We start from the raw sequence: 19,174 nt of genomic DNA on the forward strand, positions 1-19,174 counted from the left end.
AATAGGTACCTAGTACTAAAAAGTATAATGATCCGTGTGTGTGTCTATTCTTTCCCCTAAATCCTTTTTAATTAGTTAATTTAAATGTCGAATGTTTTATACGCTACTATAATATTATTATACTATACAAACCTTGACAACAATTATTGCGACGAAAATGAAGGTACTCGTAACAAAATAGATTTAATTTATTTTACTACACAAATTAAACTTATCGAAATGTGGATAATGTGTGTCATGTGATCATAGATCATAATGGATTATTTCCTACTTGTATTATACTAACGCACTTAATATGGTTTTAAACCATACGATTTCCATTCACATGGATAGGTTGTATACCTGTGCCTATGAACAATCGTTTGTCTTTAATATTTGTATTTCAATCATAATCTCTGTTTCGTGTATTTTGAAAGCTGCTGTCAATTGTTAAAATAGAATCGACATGTTTCACGTGAGTACAAAACTCAAAAGTTGAAAAAATATTACTTCAATTACAGTGCAATTATTATCAATCAATAATGAATTTATGATCGTACAATTATCAAATGCATTAATAGATAATTACACTGAATTCTTCTGATGAAACAAATCATTTACACATTCTTAATACACACATTTATACATGGTAAAATTCCCAATATGTTATTTATGTATTTATTTATTTTTAATGCTGACTGTAAGTCCAATTCGCAATATGATTGATATAGTACCATGTAGATAGTCACAATTTTAGAGATGACATCTAAATAACTAACACATTTTTCTATACACAAAATGTCAGATAAACAATTAAATCTATAAACAAAACCTATGCATGAATTACATTTAAAACAAATAAAATACATGTTATCCGTATAACATAGTATAGCACGTATTTATTTATTTTGTTATTTATGTACAATATACAGGTATACCGTTTACGACAACAAACACATTTATTGTAACTATATATTTTTAATTTTATAGTTTGACTTTTGTATTGATGTGTGGGTTAAACTACTGTTTATTCTATTTATATTTTATTATTTCAAAACCCCCTCCTATTAATTATCGTAGTGTAGACGATTATTAAAATAAAATAGCTGGAAACGTTGAAAACGAATGTAGTCGAGAAATCACAGCAATATGAAAACGACAGATCCATCCATTATATAATGTAACAAGTTCTGTGCTCAGATCCTCGTCCCAATACTTACAAATAATCTAATAAAATTGAAATAATATTATCTTATTTTATAATACAATCAAGTGCGGCTCCAGTGGGGTCTAGTGATCCGAAGCCCGTAATTCTAAAAAATTGTAAATTGTTTAAATCAAAATTACATTTAAAAAAAAAAAAATATTGTACCATCAAGTTTCCTGAATATCAAGACTCGCCCCCTCCCCCCCCCCCCCCCCCCCCCCCCCACTCCGATCGGGTTTCTGGAGCGGCCCATGTGGCGTGTAAACAATATATTAAATTGACTAAATTAATAATAATATAATACGGGAAAACTAATTACAAGTACTACAATCGTCGAACTTTCTCGATTTAAATTTCAGTTATTAAAGTTGTAATCGTAGAATCGATTTTGGAGTTGAATCTTCGCTGTAACTGTATTCTCGACGGGGTAACGTAACACTTTAAGTTGTAAGCGCGCAGTGAACTTTGAGTGAAAATGTCGGGACGTCCGTACGTCACTGGCTGTTAAAAACTTTTCGAAAACGTGTAACATGAACTACGCAGTACAACGATTATAATATTACCTGCCGATATTAACAAAAAAACACGGTGGAATATCGACGATTTATAATATTATACAGGTTTCGACGACGTTGCAAAAAATATTAGAAAATATTGTGAGTCGAGCACGGACAATGGACATGACTATATATATATGTTAATTTAACTACTCGTTCTGCCAGACGTCGTCGGTGCCAAAAATTTGTTCGAAAACAAACTCGTACCCAATATTTGTACTAATTATATTGCTATAGTGGGTAATGCAATATCACGGCAGCCGTTTAAATTTTAAAAAAACAATATTGTTTTTTTTTTCGTGCACAAATAAGACGTATATTATTGTGACTGTAAGTGATCGTCGTTGTGTTACATTAACAGAGTTTGCAACATAATACATTAAGATTGTGCCTATAGCTACGATAGAATATCGTTTTTTATATTTAATTACCAACCTATTATTGTGTCTACAAGGGAGTTTTAGACTTTTAGCTATATAAGAATATATATTTTATTATATTTATACAATTTAAATGTATAATTTAAACCAAAGTTTATAATGTTACTTTATTATTATAAAATTGAAAATAATAAACAATTAATACTCAGGAATATTTGCACAAAAACAATAAATACAAATTCAAATGTGTATACATATGAATTTTTTTTATTTATTAAAAGTATACATTTTTTTTAAAAATTATATGAACTATTGTGGGAATAAAAATTGCTGGCACACGTTTTATGAGTTATAAGTACGCTAAAACAATTTGTACTGTTACCATTTGAAATACATAAAATAATAATAGTTCTTTGGTCCAATAAGGTGAACAATTTTAGGAACCGATTATTTTTATTTTACCCATATACGAAAACAAGAAACTCATTTTTTTTTAACTAACTTGTCTCGAGTTAGAAAGTTAATATTAAATGTCGGTCAACTGTTGTTGACTCAATTCAATTGATTGACAATTTCGGATTAACTTTTGACTATTAGCTTGATTTGGATTTGAGTTTAACGAATATATGACGATTTAAAAAATATCGTCAACCCGGCCGGCCTTGCAGGATTATATATACCTGTCTACTCTATCGTTTAAAAAAAAAAAAATCAAGATGATCGCACGGGCGGTTTCCGAGTTTAGCCGTTACAAAGAAAGGATTTCACGTTCATAGAGTTGGACGATACTTACCTGTGTCCGTGTATACTTGTTTAGAGCCTATATACAATGATGTGGGATCGGCGCCTACAGCGTTTGTGTATTTGCATGACAATATTATTAATATTATTACTATTATATTATATATATATATATATTATAGGAATGCCGTCGGTCCGGTACGACTGGTGGGGGGGTGTTACTAAAACGCGTTACAACAGTGGAAAGCAGATTTCGTATTTAAGACACACTATTTTGTTATATAACAAAATAAAATATTATATTATATTATCATCATTATCGCGCCGGTTTGATGCTCTGTTGGTCGTTCATTCGGATGGGATTTGACTATATACCAACGATATTATTATTAAGTTCAGTATTCGAGTATTATTCTACCGGTTAACACGTGTGTGTGTGTGTGTGTGTTTAGTGTGTGTGTGTGGGTACAGGTACGTGTGCTATCGGCGCCGGCTAATAATAATAATAGTAATAATAATAATAAAAAATATAGATAGGGAATGCGGTGTACCCATATATATATTATAATACACACTCGATTTCCCTCGAAGATGTGATAAAATACAAATAAAATTTTTTTTTAAACACTCGAATCGGGTCCTCGTGCGGAATAAAACAATTATCACGACTGCTGTCGTATATTAAAACGTTGTATTGTCGCGTCCGATATATACGCTGTTATATAGTCACCCGAGTTGAACGACGCGTCAATTCCGCCGCCGCCGCCGCCGCCGTTTACTATTATAATAATACACACCGTTTCGCAATACAACACGCTTATTATTGTCTCGACTCGCAGGAACCTACCTAATCGTATTTCAACAATAATATTGTAAGTAGTAAACTATTGCCGCAGTGACGGCGTAGGCCGCGACGGGATGGAACCGCCAGCGAAGAAATTGGCAAGTATTGTATACACGTTATTATGATATATTATAATTATAATGTTGACGTGAATTTGTGTTTGTATTTGTATTTTTTTTTTCTTTTTTACCGTTTGTGTAATTATTTTTTAAGCCCGCATGCCGTGTATATTATCGTGCAATAACGCGCGCGAAAGTGTGGGCATAGAGATTATCGGAGGCGTATCAGCTGCGTGCGGTGTGTGCTCAATAACGCTTGTCTTTTAATACGCACCCCCCCCCCCCCCCCCTCACCCCCCCCCGGTGCGAGAGTGCCGCGGCGTCGAGCAGCGCGCGTTTCACGACCGCGCCGATCAAATATTTATGCCGACTTTTAAAAGTCCAAGGGATTTGGAGCCGTTTGGCCGTTCTCGGCGGCGTTCCGACGACGAATGCGCGTGTGCATAATACGCCGGCGGGTGCATACACCTATTGTGCGATATTGCAATTTGCATTTTTCTGTCGCACACGGGCGAGCGACCGTTTTCGATCGCCCGCCGGCCAAGTACAGAATTAATTACTCACAGACTAATTGCGCGCCGCCGCCGTTCGGCGCAATACCAAAAACAACGATCACGCCCGACGCGAAATAAATATTCAAATCGGGTACTCGACATAAATTTAGTCGATCGTGTTCAAAATCGTATCTGTTATTGTTTGAAAAAAAAAAAAAAACGTTGATATCTGCTGGGTCGTATCGCGTCGGCAGTGCGAGCGTCTTCTTCTTCTTCTTTTCTTTTTTTCATTTGAATAATCGCGAAGCACTTCTGACACGAGAGCCCCCCCCCCCCCATGAAAACGGCATAGGTACTATCGGTCGACTTTTCGAACTCTGATAATACCTCGTGGAAACGAGCACGTTGATGTACGACACAAACTTAGTGGCATGCGTTTAGTATGCGACCCGCGGAGAGGAAATCGAGAGTTGAGCGTGTGACCTACGCCAAGACAATATTATCTGTAATTACGTGCAGACAGCGTATCGATCTGACGAACAGGCGTGGATACATTTTTCACATTTTTCCAAGTGATATACAAATAATGGAGTGTGTTGCTATTTGCTAGACTTTCTTTTTTTTTAAATACAATAATTTTATGACATTTTTTTGATAAATTCGACGTGTTGCTGTAACGTGTGCTTACATATTTTGTCAATATTCGTGTATTTTTTTTTTTTTTTAATTTATATTTTGTTTGACATTTTGACATTATTAAATGTAGTCCTGTATTATTTTACACTTCTATTCCTGTAATCAATTAATAACGATAAAATCACATATTTTTTTGATTTTCAATTCGACTAAAAATCCTAGACGAATGCCCGTCACCAATACGATGTAGGTCACGCGGTCTGGTAGGTCTCATACTAAACGAATACCAATTTAGTTGATCGTGTTCAAAATTGGACCTTGTTTAAAATGTTAATATTTTCTAGGGTACCTGTATAATATAAGAATCTTCTTTTTCTTCTTTTTTTTTTTTTTTGAAAAATCACATAATAATTAAAATATAACCCTATGTAAACAGTAATTAACATTTCCAACTTTGATAACAGTATGCAAACACGAGGTTGTTGCTTATGATGTGTGCGCATTAATGGATATTATTCATAAAAATCACCCGAATATGATGGCTATATATATATATATATGCATTAATATTTTTGGGCACACAGTGCTCTGCAGTTAGGTACTGTTTCATTTTTTATTTTTACATAATATTATCGACATGTTTTTGATTGCCTTAACTTAATGTTTTTTTTAATAACTAATATGAGGGCGTGCACCAGTCTCCAATAGCTGATTTAGCTTTGTCGAACAAAATATAAAGAAACACTGACGACTATAATAGACCGATATTGAATATTCCTATTTAATCTTTTACATTACAGTGTTAATACTGGAATCTAAAACTTGATAATAATATGCCCGGTTAAAATTTTAATTTACTACGTAGTATAATATTGAATTGTTCGTTCGATTTCATAAAATTATAATTTAGAATGTTTAGACACTTGATTATTAATATAATATAGAGAACTCGTTGGTCGAGTATTAAACAAAAGTGAAATAACAAACACTACCTATGCATATTATTAGTTTATAAGTAGGTATTAATATCCATGTTTATATATTATAAAACTGTTGAGGGCAATGCGTGTATGGTTTAGTGGTTGTCATCTATAAACTTGAACATTAAAAAATCGATTTTTGTTTTCTGACGAATTGCTACCGATGCATAAACCATAATTACGTTACCATATTATAGCAAGCTCGTCGATTTTTTCGCAATCGTGGCCGAGTAAAAATTGTTGCGACCTACGTCAAGTTTCCGGGGAAACCTCAAACCGTGAATAAAGTGTGCAACAAGATATGATTCCATTATCGTGAAGATTATTGTTTTTCCGCGCAGCGGAGAATATATTAATATCATTTTTTTTTCTACCCTAAGATGAGAAAAAAGAAATACTACCTATTGATTATTGAAAACTACGTATGGGTTCGTAATACTATTGATACAGGCTGCAGGTACTCCGTCATCCTGAAATGTCTGCGGTTTATTTAATTTAATTTTTTTATTATTGATCTCGAATGACCTTGAATATCACTTAATATATTACTGTACTTTTTGTTTCCATTTTTGTTTTTTTTTTTTTGAGATACGCGATTATTATTACCGTTGATACTATTATTTATAATCAATGTTACTACGAATGGATCCCTTCTTGGCAAACATCAACCACACCGCTCGTCACGTTTGATTATTTTCGTATACATCCTGCAATATAGTGGAATCGGGGAAATCGTTTGAAAACTAAAAAAATCCTTTATAACAGAGGATGTCGTGAGAACATCATACAGTGACATCTGAGCAGCAGTATCGAAGAAACAGATGTTCCAGCTTTCTTCGGCGTTGCCTGTATAATTTATTTTTGCAGAGATTACAGATAAATAAAGCTTTCACGACCGTTTTTATATTAATTTCCGTTCGATGAGTTTAGATAAAATTATAATATTTACAACACGTATTATGTGAATTAAATTACATTTTTGTAGAGGCAGGTACTTGCTAAAAATATGTATATCAGGTTTTCCTATACCGGTAAAATTGAAATACCAACATTATTTTACTGATGGAATCCTGTATTTTTTTTTTTCATTATTATTTATTGAAAGGATGGCAATATTTAAATTAAAACAATTTTGCTACGTGTCACAGTGTCAGATATTATGTTATAGGTATATATTATTAGTAAATATGCATGAATTTTATAAAATAGTACCTATATTATGTTTTTATTTTGTTAAATACTTAAATGTGATATTTGAAAATACAATGACTGTGACATATCATTATGTTTGATTAAATTGAATTATTATTTTATTTCATGTTATAGAAATCTCCAAAATCTGTTTGGTTTATCGTATGTGATGAACTGTGCGAACGGTTTAACTACTATGGACTTAGAAGTAAGAAAATGAATTATATACAGTTTGTAAAGTTAAAGACGCAACGTAAATAAAGTGTACCTATATAGACGTGGGAAAGAAAACGAAATAAATATCGCCGGATTTAACCAATTTGCTCTTGTACACTATTTTAAAATTATTTTATCTTAGAAAATATAAGTGGAAATGTCAATAGGTTTCTACGAAATTGCGACGGAATAAACTCAACGCGAAACAATTTCCTTGGGATCGGACGTTATTCATTTTTACATTATTTTATATATTATTTGTACTAGGTATACGCTTAAAAAAGTATATCATAATACACGATTACCAATGTAACCTGTCAAAAGAGCATCTTTCGGTTCGAATCGACTAACACGATATTAATGTAATTTATTTCACTGTTCATACATGATACACATTATATTACTTATCACTGACATATTATCTACATTATTACAGTCGACAAAAACATAAGACATTCTATACATTTTCGTGTTTTTGTTTTCAGCTATCCTGGTGTTGTACCTGACATCGATATTAAATTATACCGACGATGAGTCGATAATGATCTACCATGGTTTTATATTTGTGTCGTATTTCATGCCATTGTTCGGTGCTATATTGGCCGACTCTTACTGGGGAAAATTTAAGTAAGCACGATCAACAGTAATCACATCTATATTAATTCAATATACCTATTCATGTTTGTGTGTCCGTGATTTTAAATTTTTTTTATCGTTTGTGCAGAACCATGATACGACTGTCGATAGTCTATGCTCTGGGAAACGTCATCCTCACTGGAGCTTCGATGGCCAACAATTTCACTCTCGACAGTCAAAGGTAAACATACTTTATAATATTGAACCGCTTTAAATATTCATTAGATCAGTCGAATTTCTTCTACGATTTGAATCTATGATTATGATTCATTTTTAATTATTTTTTGCCAACCTAATTAAATGCGTTACTATTATTTGCATATTGGCTTGACATTAAGTTGATTTATCATCGTACATGCACGGTGGTCAAAGAAACTAAAAATCGACGGAGGAAATATATTATAAACTCGGAAAAAACTGTCGGTGTTTGTTTGTTATCGCACCGCCACTGCACCGTATACAATTTATTACAACACCGCCAGGTGACCCGTACTATGGTGATATTTTTTGTGTACCCAAAACTTTCAAATAAAAGTAAATAAAAATAATAATTTGTTTACAATATTAATAGCTGCATAGCAGTTAACGATTAAATGATTAATATTTCATAAATCATAATAATTATTACACTTAAAAAAATACAACAGTTTTCTAAAGAAACGTCACAAATTTTATTTGTTTTAACATCCATATTGTAAAAATTGAATGACTACAATATTAAATATTACAGAAAAAACTCATTAAATTGTATTTTTAACAATATTTAAAAAAATAAGCAAATAACTTTTGTAAGATTTAAATTACACATACAAAATATTATGGCGACAAGCTTGCCACGTATTACTTAAATATTATGATATAATAAAATACATTTTCAAATATTATAAGAAGTGGTATTTACAGTGCATCTATAAGATACATATCATAATATTATTATGGTAGCCTAATCTAATACACTTAAAATATTATAAATATACAGAGAATTATCGATCATGAATTCATGAATATTCAAATTTTAAATTGAAAACTGCTGGCCGTACGGTGGTGGGGTGATCAATTGTAAACACTTTGGTGGGTGGTAAAAAGGACTAACGAAAAAGAACACTTGAAAAAAGAACTAAAATTTTAAAATTGTAAATAATTAAATTTAATATCATAAAAAAAAATGTATAATATCAAATTATAATTATTAATCACTAACAACACTGGTATGAAACACTAAATTAATGATAGCCTATTGCGTGTGATACGGCAGTTAAAAACATTTTACCGTTTTTGTAATCTTCACACAATGTTTTTAGTCTAATTTAATTTCTAAAAATTAACACCAGGATAAAAAAAATAATTTGTAACTCGTTAGGACATTGATGACTGACAACAGACTGAATGTTGTTCGCTCAAATAGTAACGCATAAAGATAAAAGCACGAACGTATGAAAAAGTCTACGTAGGGAATTTAATTTCCAGTAATAAAAAGTTATTTTACTCTATATTATAATATACCACTAGATAGTTAAATTTATTAATTAATAAAAGCATTACAAACCATATAAAAATTAAAAATTAAAAATTAAAAAAATATTGCATAATATTATACACACAAGCATTTAATATTTTTTTTCATTTTTGTTCTTTATTCTTTGGTGCTTTTTTTCGGCGGAGGCAGAGCGATAACAGACAAATATCAAACCATCCTCAGTCTTACCTCTTGAAAACATAAATGGTGGTTTTAAATATTTTGTAGTGTTTTATATTTTTCTCAAGAAAACTAAGATACAACATAATAAGTATTATAATTTAAAACTGTGGAAAGCATATAAAAATTAAAATTATGTGTAATGAGGGAAAAAATGGAAAATAATGTAGTAGCGAGTGATCTGCTTTGAAACTATACGGTGCACGTAATTATACCTAAAATTATATTTTGTTATTGTACACGTATTCAATTGTGTGTGTGGGTGTGTTGTAAAATAGTATTTTGGATACGATTTTATTAAGTCATCATTAGAGTCGGACTGCGATGGCGATTGACGAGTGAATACACTCAAAGGTTGCCGGCACTAAATTTTCTTTTCGAAAACACATTTAAAATTCAATGCCGATAATGCTGCAGTGACTGATTGATTTATATAATTTAGAGTCATTGCCATCGTCGGTTTAATATGTATTGCGTTGGGAACGGGCGGCATAAAACCGTGCGCTTGCACGTTCGGCGGCGATCAATTCCAATTGCCAGAGCAACAAGATCAACTTTCAACATTTTTCAACAGATTTATAACGGCGATTTACGTTGGATCGTTGATATCGACGTTTTTAGCACCCGAGCTACGGAAAAGCGCACAGTGCTTTGGAAGGGACACGTGCTATCCACTGGCGTTTGGCGTACTGTCACTGCTCATGATAACGGCAGTAGGTAATGATTATTATCGATTGTTAATGTATTTTATGAGATTCCGAGAAAATATTTGAGACTTTCCCGCTGCAGTTCATCCACACTTTCGTATATAGTGTTGGCGTACCGCATTTTTTTAGATATTTCACAATATTTTGAAATATCAATATTATGTACTGGTCGGCAAATATTATTCGTATAATATATAGTTACATAATAAGTAATTAAAAATTTGAATGTTCGTTTTTAAATATCGTTTTGTATTTTGTTTTCACCGTCATCCAATTTCTAAACTTTTCAGTCATTTTTATTCTCGGAAGAAATTTGTAAGTGAAAAAGAAACCGGAGAATCACGTGATCTTCAAGACTTTTGACTGCATTTATGTAAGTTTATATATCTGTGCACTGTATGCACGCCGTTAACATTTAGTGACCCGATATATACGCACACATTGACTCCGTATTTGTTCATGCCATTGCTAATAGTACGGCGTTCGCAAAAGTATCGTTTCGTCGTCTTCCAACGACGACGGTCATTGGCTGGATCTCGCGAGAAACAAGTACTCGAAAACCGAAGTGTCGGACACGAAGGCGGCGCTGGAAGTGCTGTACACGTTCATCGCGTATCCGGTGTTTTGGGCGCTCTACGAACAACAAGTGAGATTCCGGTACACGGATGTGAGGGCGTGCGATATGATACCGTGGTTATGTTTTTGTGGTATTCGACGCGCAGGGTTCGCGGTGGACGTTGCAAGCGACGTTGATGGACGGTAAGTTGGACGGCATCGGTTGGGAGATCAAACCCGACCAGATGCAAACCATTCACCCGCTGTTCGCGCTCCTGTTGACCCTGTCGTTCGACCACGTCCTATACCCGTTCCTGGCCAAGTTCGGCATCCGGCGGCCGCTGCAGAAGCTCATATTCAGCTGTTCCATGGCCGTGCTGGCCTTTCTGTTCGCCGCCATTCTGCAGTACAAACTATTAGTGAGTACCGTTACAATAATGACCTGCACAATAATTGCAATCGCATAATGCAGTTCATGCGCATAACTGTTGCTCCTTCCGAACGAACAACACAATATAATAATATCGCTATAGTACAGTCGAACCTCGATGACTCAAATTTTTTTTTTCTCGCCCCCGTCGAGATTTGAAACCAAACGGTTAGGTAGATACCCCGACAAACAATAATAATAATGTTGTGACTTTACCGATTCTCGTTCAAGGGCAACAGCACTGTGATACCCACTACCGAGGGACAGTTCGTTGTTTATAACGGCTTCGATTGTAACGCTCGCGTGTTGGGTTCGTCGCTGGAGTTGGTGAGCAACAACGATATCGATCCGCTGGGCTCGGCCAAGTTCAGGTACACTCCGAGTTCCGACGATGGCGTCGTAAACATAAGGCTGAAATTGAACGAATCCTGTGATTCGTACGTTAACTACGACAATCTGGACACTAACCTGACCGTATCCAGAGGAGAGGTATGAGAATACAGCATTACAGCATAATATATTGTTGGAATTGTCTATTCGCTTCTATGTTATTTTAAACTATTTAGCAAGTTGTCTGCGTGTAGATAATTTGCTCGGATAAAACTAAAAATATCAAGACTTTTTATGTAACTTTTCTGAACGATCGTCCAAAGTTTTTCGAAATTCCTAATAATTTTACACTCGTTTGATGTTTATATCGGCGAAGAGGACGTGGCACGGGCATGTGTGTCTTACAAACGTACAGCATATCGTATTTTACATTAATCTATTTTACTCTGTTATTTTTAAAATTAGAATGAATTTACTCACCACATAAAATTTAAATATAAGATTATTATCTATGGCACTACGTAAACTTTCATTGATATTATTATTTTCGAGTAAATTATGATCATTTTAAAATGGCCAAAAATTGTAAAAAAGGCCATAAGTTACTTAAAAATAATAAGATGAGCCTACGTTGTACCCTAGATAATATAATCTTCCTAAAAGTTTGACTATACGTTAGTTCACTGTAATATCAAAACTAACAGCACACTCTATTGATACTGGTGAACGAAAATTTGCTACCTATGTCGTACGTGTGTAAAACGGACGCAACCCATACGGATACGAAGTCCTATTAACGGTACATGTGTGCTGCAACTATTTACACTCTTCTACATTAAAATTTGTATGCCTGTCTGATATTTTGGTTTCATTATTGGTACACAGTTCAGACCGAGGAAAGAGTTGTGTACACTTGCAACTAATCAACGTATTTTTTAAACGATTATAAACAAAGTTCGGTTAATTTTTATAGTATATACTATTTATTAAAAACATTTTTTAAACTCGGAGTACGATGAATAATATTTTATTTTAAACGTATTGTATTGTACTGTATTTTTTTTTTTTTTTATATTGTATTTATACGAGTGCTTATGGTTTATTTTTATACAACAATAATAGCATGATAATATTTTATCCAATTTAAGGTCTAGACTGGATTTGATTAAATTTCTTCTCCAAACCCGAAGCTACAAACTTAATTTAAATTAATAAAAACACAGCCAATCGTAAATAAATATACAACATTTTGAATTTTCAAATTGTTTTTTAAAAAAATGTTCTGTCTAGATTTTTGGGATATTTTTTATGCAGATAGAATTTGGTTGGTTAAATTATACGCATTAAATTACTCTTGGAGTCAAAGTTATTTAAGCAACAGCTAAGAATCGAAATTAGTTTTGTAAGTTTTTCAGTACATTAAACAACTAATTCCACAAACCGGGATATTATGTTGTCTGACTTCTACAATTTATTGCTCTAATCAATATTACTATGGTGTATAGTCTTGCACGATGAAAATGTATTTATTTTCGATTTTCTAGTCAATATCGTATTTTTTAACGTCCAGCTCTGTAAATAAAGAAGTACAATTACGACGTATCAATCATTACGACGATTTCATAAAGCCTAAAAATGGCCATCCGAATCTGAGGTGGGTAATATATTCATATTATAACCAGTGATATAGATGTACAGTTTGTCTCTTTGACGACCGATACATTCTATTTTTTTTTTTCAGAATCGTAATCGGCACCGATATCAATAAGGACGAATCTCTTGAGCTCGTGGCCGCCGGGAAAAATCACTTGTCGTACAACATATCTTCGTTTGCAAACGAAAATTTCAAACAGATGCCATTCGGAAGGTAAGTGTCAGCCATTTGTAAAGTACTAGAGTAAAAGTATTCAAATATACTTTTGAATAAGTACGTTTAAATATACTCACTTCCTCAAAATATCTGTATTTAAAATCAAATACTATTTTTCAAATTCTTTAATAATTCTTTTTAGTTTAAATATTTTCTATTTTAATTTTGATCACGTAAAATAAAAATAAAAATTTAGAATGTATAATGTATGATAATAAATGATTTTTACTTTGTTTTTATTATACTCAGCCGAAAATACTTTGTCAAAGAAAATAGTTGTGAATTTTTAAGTCCCACTAAATGATACGGGGTAAAATACTCTATAAAGTTAACATAAAACACGAAAATCGGTTCAGTCGCTATTTTATAAAAGATTTTAAAGTATTTGAAAGTATACTTTTTTTAAATATTCGTATTTGTACTCAAATATCTTTTTTGCTGAGTATGCAAATACCTATTTTATATATACATTTCAAAATCAACGGAGGTATCTGTACATGTACTTGAAAACTTTTTGTATAAGACGCTGGATTTTGAATTTTAGGACGTCTCTATCGTCCTTCAAAACCCTAGTTAATTTTATTTTTATTTTTTAGATATAATTTAGTGAACGCCGGAGGACTGATCTCCTCGGACATAAGTCTCATGCCGGCGACGATATATACACTCGTCGTACGACGGGGCGACGACGACAACCACGGCCCGGTAAAACCATTTGATGATAAATCAAACTACGAAAGACTTAAATTATTTGGGGGCGAATTAATATTGTAATTGTTTCATCACAGTCGAGGCATTTATAGGAATCGAAATTGTACGCTACGGACGAGGGCAACTACTTGCACATTTTATGGCAGACACCCCAATACGTGTGTATGATTGTAGCGGACGTGATTTTTATCGCCACGACGATTCAATTTTCGTTTACCGAAGTAAGTCAACACGCGCACGCAATAATTCCGGCGCCGTCTATCCGTTAATTGGACGGACGCACGTGCAATATCATAATAATATTATATCGTTATAACTATACATTATTATGTCGAAGGCGGCGGCGACGATAATATCCGTAGGAAGACGATCGGTTTTTATGGCGCTAATAATAATAATAATAATAACAACAACAACAATAATGCACGTGCTCGATCTAAAACGCCCGTTAAAACGCTGATACATCGTATCGGTCGGTTTTGCTCGCACGACAAAAATATTATATTGTGCGCGGCGAGGGCGGTCGTAACAGTGGGAGCAGCTATTCCAGCGAGGGCTGCCCAACACTGAAATTGCCTTCCCGTACATGCCATAAATTATTTTTTGGCACGCCTCTGCGTTAGGTCGATCACGGCGAAGGCGTAATGCAGGGATCAATGCAACAACCAGACTAGTCTGCGAAAACAATTTCACTAAAGAAAAATGTTTGTGCAAGGAAGAGGTTATATTAATAATACGGGAGTAAGACGTGGGTAACCGAAAATTCGTGTTTTGCAAGGACCGTGGTATAGATGTCGGCGTCTGGTCGTGCAGGACATATGCCCAGAACTTTTTGGGATTTCCAGCTTACAGCATGGCACTGCAGGGATTCCCGTGGGAAAGTGCACTCTACCGCCCGCCGGACGGAAAGGGGTGGCTTTCCGATAGTTCGACCAGGCTCTGGATACTGCGAAATGATTACAATATTTATCGGCCATTTTTTTGAAGGAAGATAATAATTTTTATGTACACGTATAATGGTTATATACTGATTGCCTCCAAAAAAAAAAAGCGAATTCGTTTATCATGGTTTATCTAGGCTTCTCGTATAATTCCTTATCAGTGTCCATTCTGATTTATTTATTCTGTGCTTCAACCATCATCGAAAACTAAACATTCAGAGCAGACGTGACAAAAATATTATTATATTGTCTGCATCACTAATAAATAATAATAATAATAATAATAATTTATTCCTATTTACGCAGGCGCCGCCCAGAATAAAATCGTTCGTAGCGGCCTGTTACTCGATGACTCAGGCGATCGGAAATCTAGTGGTCGTCTTTGTTTCGGCTCTGTCCTTTCGCAAACAAGTGAGAACATAATATTATTTTATTCGTCCCCGTTGACGGTGATTATTTCTTCGTCTAAAAAAGTTAATGCACTTACTGCGGTTTTCTAATTTATATACCTACTCGAGTAAAAATATTTGAGCAGAAGTATTTAAATGCTTTTAAAAAAAGAACTTACACGGACAAAAAATTTTAAATAATTTTTTTAAATATCTGTATATAAAATCAAATAATCTAATTTGCAAATACTTTTCCCTTTCATGCAGTTTATACGTTTCTTTTTTTAATTTTAACCCGCAAAAAAACTTAAGTGTGTATGATACTATAATAGAATAGTATATTATTTTTGTAATAATACTTTTCAAAATACGCGAATGTGCCTGTACTTGAATACTTTTGAAAAGTATATCTTTTACAAGGCTGACTTACTGTACACAATTATATAATGCATCGTATTTCAGGTACATGAATATCTATTTTTCTCCGGACTTATGCTGGCAGACACTTTGTTATTGGCTTATTTGAGTTATAATTACAAGTACAAAGCTTTCAGACAACGGCTAAACGAAAACAACGACGACGATGACGATAACGTCGAGACAAATCAAAGGGATATTCAACTCGATGGGAAGTGATTATTAAATACTTCCTTTATTAATACATTCTGACGTCTGATTGCATAATATAAGGGTTGATTTAATCTAATTACAAATTGAGCATCGTCGATAACTTTGTACCTATCTATTTATTGTTGTATTCGTCATCTTTTGTAAAGATATTTTTTTATTTTCGATCATAGTTTAATAAAATAATAAATAAGATATTATGCTGTCAGTGTACAAAACATTATCAACACATAAATAATTGGTAAACGTTTTTTTATTGTAATGTGTGATTTATTCATTTAATCGTTAAGTAAATGTTAATCCGATCTCGTCTACTTTATATAATAGTAATATGTTTACTAATTAATACTGGACAATCACAAATTATGAGTAAATAATTATCATTTGTTTAAATTAGAAATTAAATTAAATGCCACTAAGTCTTGAATCTGTTTATAATTGTAACTCGAATAAAGTGACAATCATTGAGATGCAGTCGTCATAATTTTTTCACGATTATCGACTATTATACGTATATTTTTTTTAAGTGACTTCACATTAATTGTATGTGTTGTAACTTTGTGAGCAGAGCCCTACTTAAAGGATGCTAGGGGGCTGTAGCTCCAGCAGGCGCCGTTATAATTAGGAGCCCTCATCATATGCGTTATATTTATATAAATATAAATTTAAATCAATATTAAATAATTACTTTTAGACTTATGGTATAATTTATTTATAATCTTAAACATAAATTTAATATAAAAAACAATAAAGCAAAATCACCTGAATTTATAATTTAGGTTGCGGTAGCTCGCCAAAAAATTAGCCCCAAAATTCATAAGTGGGGCGCTGCTTAAATGTTATGACTCTGAGTTATAAAGTCGTATAGGAATTAGTACATAGATCGATTAACATTCTACTCAAATAGCATTAATACTAATACAAGATGATTTATTAAAAAGAATCCACCCACCTGTTATCATCAGCTAAGTACGCATGTAAAAGAGTTTCGGTGTCACTGACTGCACTTTATCTATAATTGTCTTTTATTGTACTTGGAAAGATTGTTCAATAGAACAATCATGTATTATACTTTTTATTACTTTAGTGTACCTCTTAAAATATCCAATTATGTTTAAAGAATCCATCAATTATATTTTTTTCACTTATAAAATTTGTATATGTAATACAAGCGAAGTATAATTATTTTAATGAGATTTATCACAGTGAGAATAACATAAAATATTAATACACTGGTCGCTGTCACTTTTGACAGCAAACTGATAGTAGGCGGCCGTAAACATAATTATTATTAATAAACTATAGCAAACAACATCTTGATCAAATAAAATCAATACAAAAATATTATTTATTTTGTAATACAATTTTGAACAACATTATGATTGTTTTATTTCAATTTAAAAAATAAATAAATAAATAAAAAAATTGAAAAAAAACTTTGCATTTTTTTCCGATACTTGTCAAATTTCCCAAGTGTTAATTACCTCGCTCCCGTTATCAGTTTTTGTACTTTTTTTTTTTTTGACATCCACCCATCATTAATAAATATGTCATAATATATTTATTAATTGATGTTCATTTAGCTATTCTTTTTACACAAGCTGCGTAGTTACATTAAGTTATACTGATTGTACGGCTGTAACTGAACCCGATGTATAAACAATTCTAAATTCAGTGTCTGTTAAAACAAAACATACTTAATTATACTTATTAAATCAAATTGATAATAGACATTCAAACCTGTATGTTTTCAGTTTCATTTAATACGATACACTGACTTGTTTACGAATTCGGTCGGTAGCCCCGCGGTAGCGTTCGCCGATCGCATAGAAGTTTATACCCATAATATGTATTATTTATGCATATATACATAAATACATGTCGTTTCAAAAAATAAATTCAACAAACTACATAACATTAAGTTTTGTTTATCGTTTTTTTCTTAAGTTTATTATGTATATAACAACATATAATATTTATGAGCGAGGCCGATGATCGAATACCTTTTGGTCAAACTAAACCGGAGGTCTCTCATATCGGTAATTGGAAATTTAATGTAGCACACAATTCGTGTAATCCACAGATATTTTATTATCAAAATTAGACAAGAGAGCCGGACTGACCTGAAAGCGGGACTGAAACATGAGAGCCGAACTGACCTGAAAGTTTAACTGAAAAAAGAGAGCTGGACTGATCTGAGAGCAGGACTGAAACGCGAGAGCTGGACTGACCTGAAAGTGGAACTGAAACATGAGAGCCGGACTGACCTGAAAACGAGACTGAAAGATGAGAGCTGGACTGACCTGAAAGTGGAACTGAAATATGAGAGCTGGGCTGACCTGAAAGCGGGACTGAAACATGAGAGCCGGACTGACCTGAAAGTTGCACTGAAAAAAGAGAGCTGGACTGATCTGAGACAGGGCTGAAACAAGACAGCTGAACTAACCTGAGAGCCGGACTGACCTGAAAGTGGAACTGAAACATGAGAGCCGGATTGACCTGAAAGCGGGACTGAAACATGAGGGCCGGATTGACCTGAAAGCAGGACTGAAACATGAGAGTCGGACAGACCTGAAAGTTAGACTGAAAAAAGATAGCTGGACTGACCTGAAAGTGGGACTGAAACATGAGAGGTTTAATATTGTGGATTGAAGGTTATTTTGAATTTTAATTGTAAGAACCAGTGTAACAGGCGAGTTCGATCAAACCGGGCTAATAATAATAGTAATAAAAAGAAATTTGAAAAAAAAATATATATATAAAAAAGAAATATTTTGAAAAATTTAATTTAATACATTTCAAGGTCACAATTAAAATTCAAAACAACCCTGAATCCACAATGTAAAAAAACCTTGTAGGCTATGTCTTGACTTAAAGATACTTATTAATTGTAATATCACATTTTGTGGTCTTAATTGAATAATTTCAACAGTCAATGTTAACTTTTAATATAATAGTATGTTGATGTTGTATATTAAACACAATAAAAATGTAGTAT

General features: G+C 33.0%; 1 protein-coding gene across 1 annotated transcript; it reads left to right on the forward strand.

Annotated features, from left to right (window-relative positions):
- Window positions 1-345: 345 nt before the first annotated feature.
- LOC111041141 (peptide transporter family 1-like) lies at window positions 346-17,229 on the forward strand. Its single transcript, XM_022325327.1, is given in 15 exon segments — window positions 346-454; window positions 7,204-7,276; window positions 7,770-7,911; window positions 8,009-8,101; window positions 10,059-10,333; window positions 10,614-10,696; window positions 10,799-10,969; window positions 11,046-11,297; window positions 11,540-11,797; window positions 13,183-13,292; window positions 13,380-13,505; window positions 14,105-14,213; window positions 14,312-14,440; window positions 15,467-15,571; window positions 16,012-17,229. Coding segments are annotated over 15 exon segments (2,109 nt in total). The 5' UTR covers window positions 346-445; the 3' UTR covers window positions 16,186-17,229.
- The last annotated feature ends 1,945 nt before the right edge of the window (window positions 17,230-19,174 follow it).

The sequence above is a fragment of the Myzus persicae genome, unplaced genomic scaffold (genome assembly GCF_001856785.1).
Source record: "Myzus persicae strain clone G006 unplaced genomic scaffold, MPER_G0061.0, whole genome shotgun sequence".
Taxonomy (NCBI): domain Eukaryota; kingdom Metazoa; phylum Arthropoda; class Insecta; order Hemiptera; family Aphididae; genus Myzus; species Myzus persicae.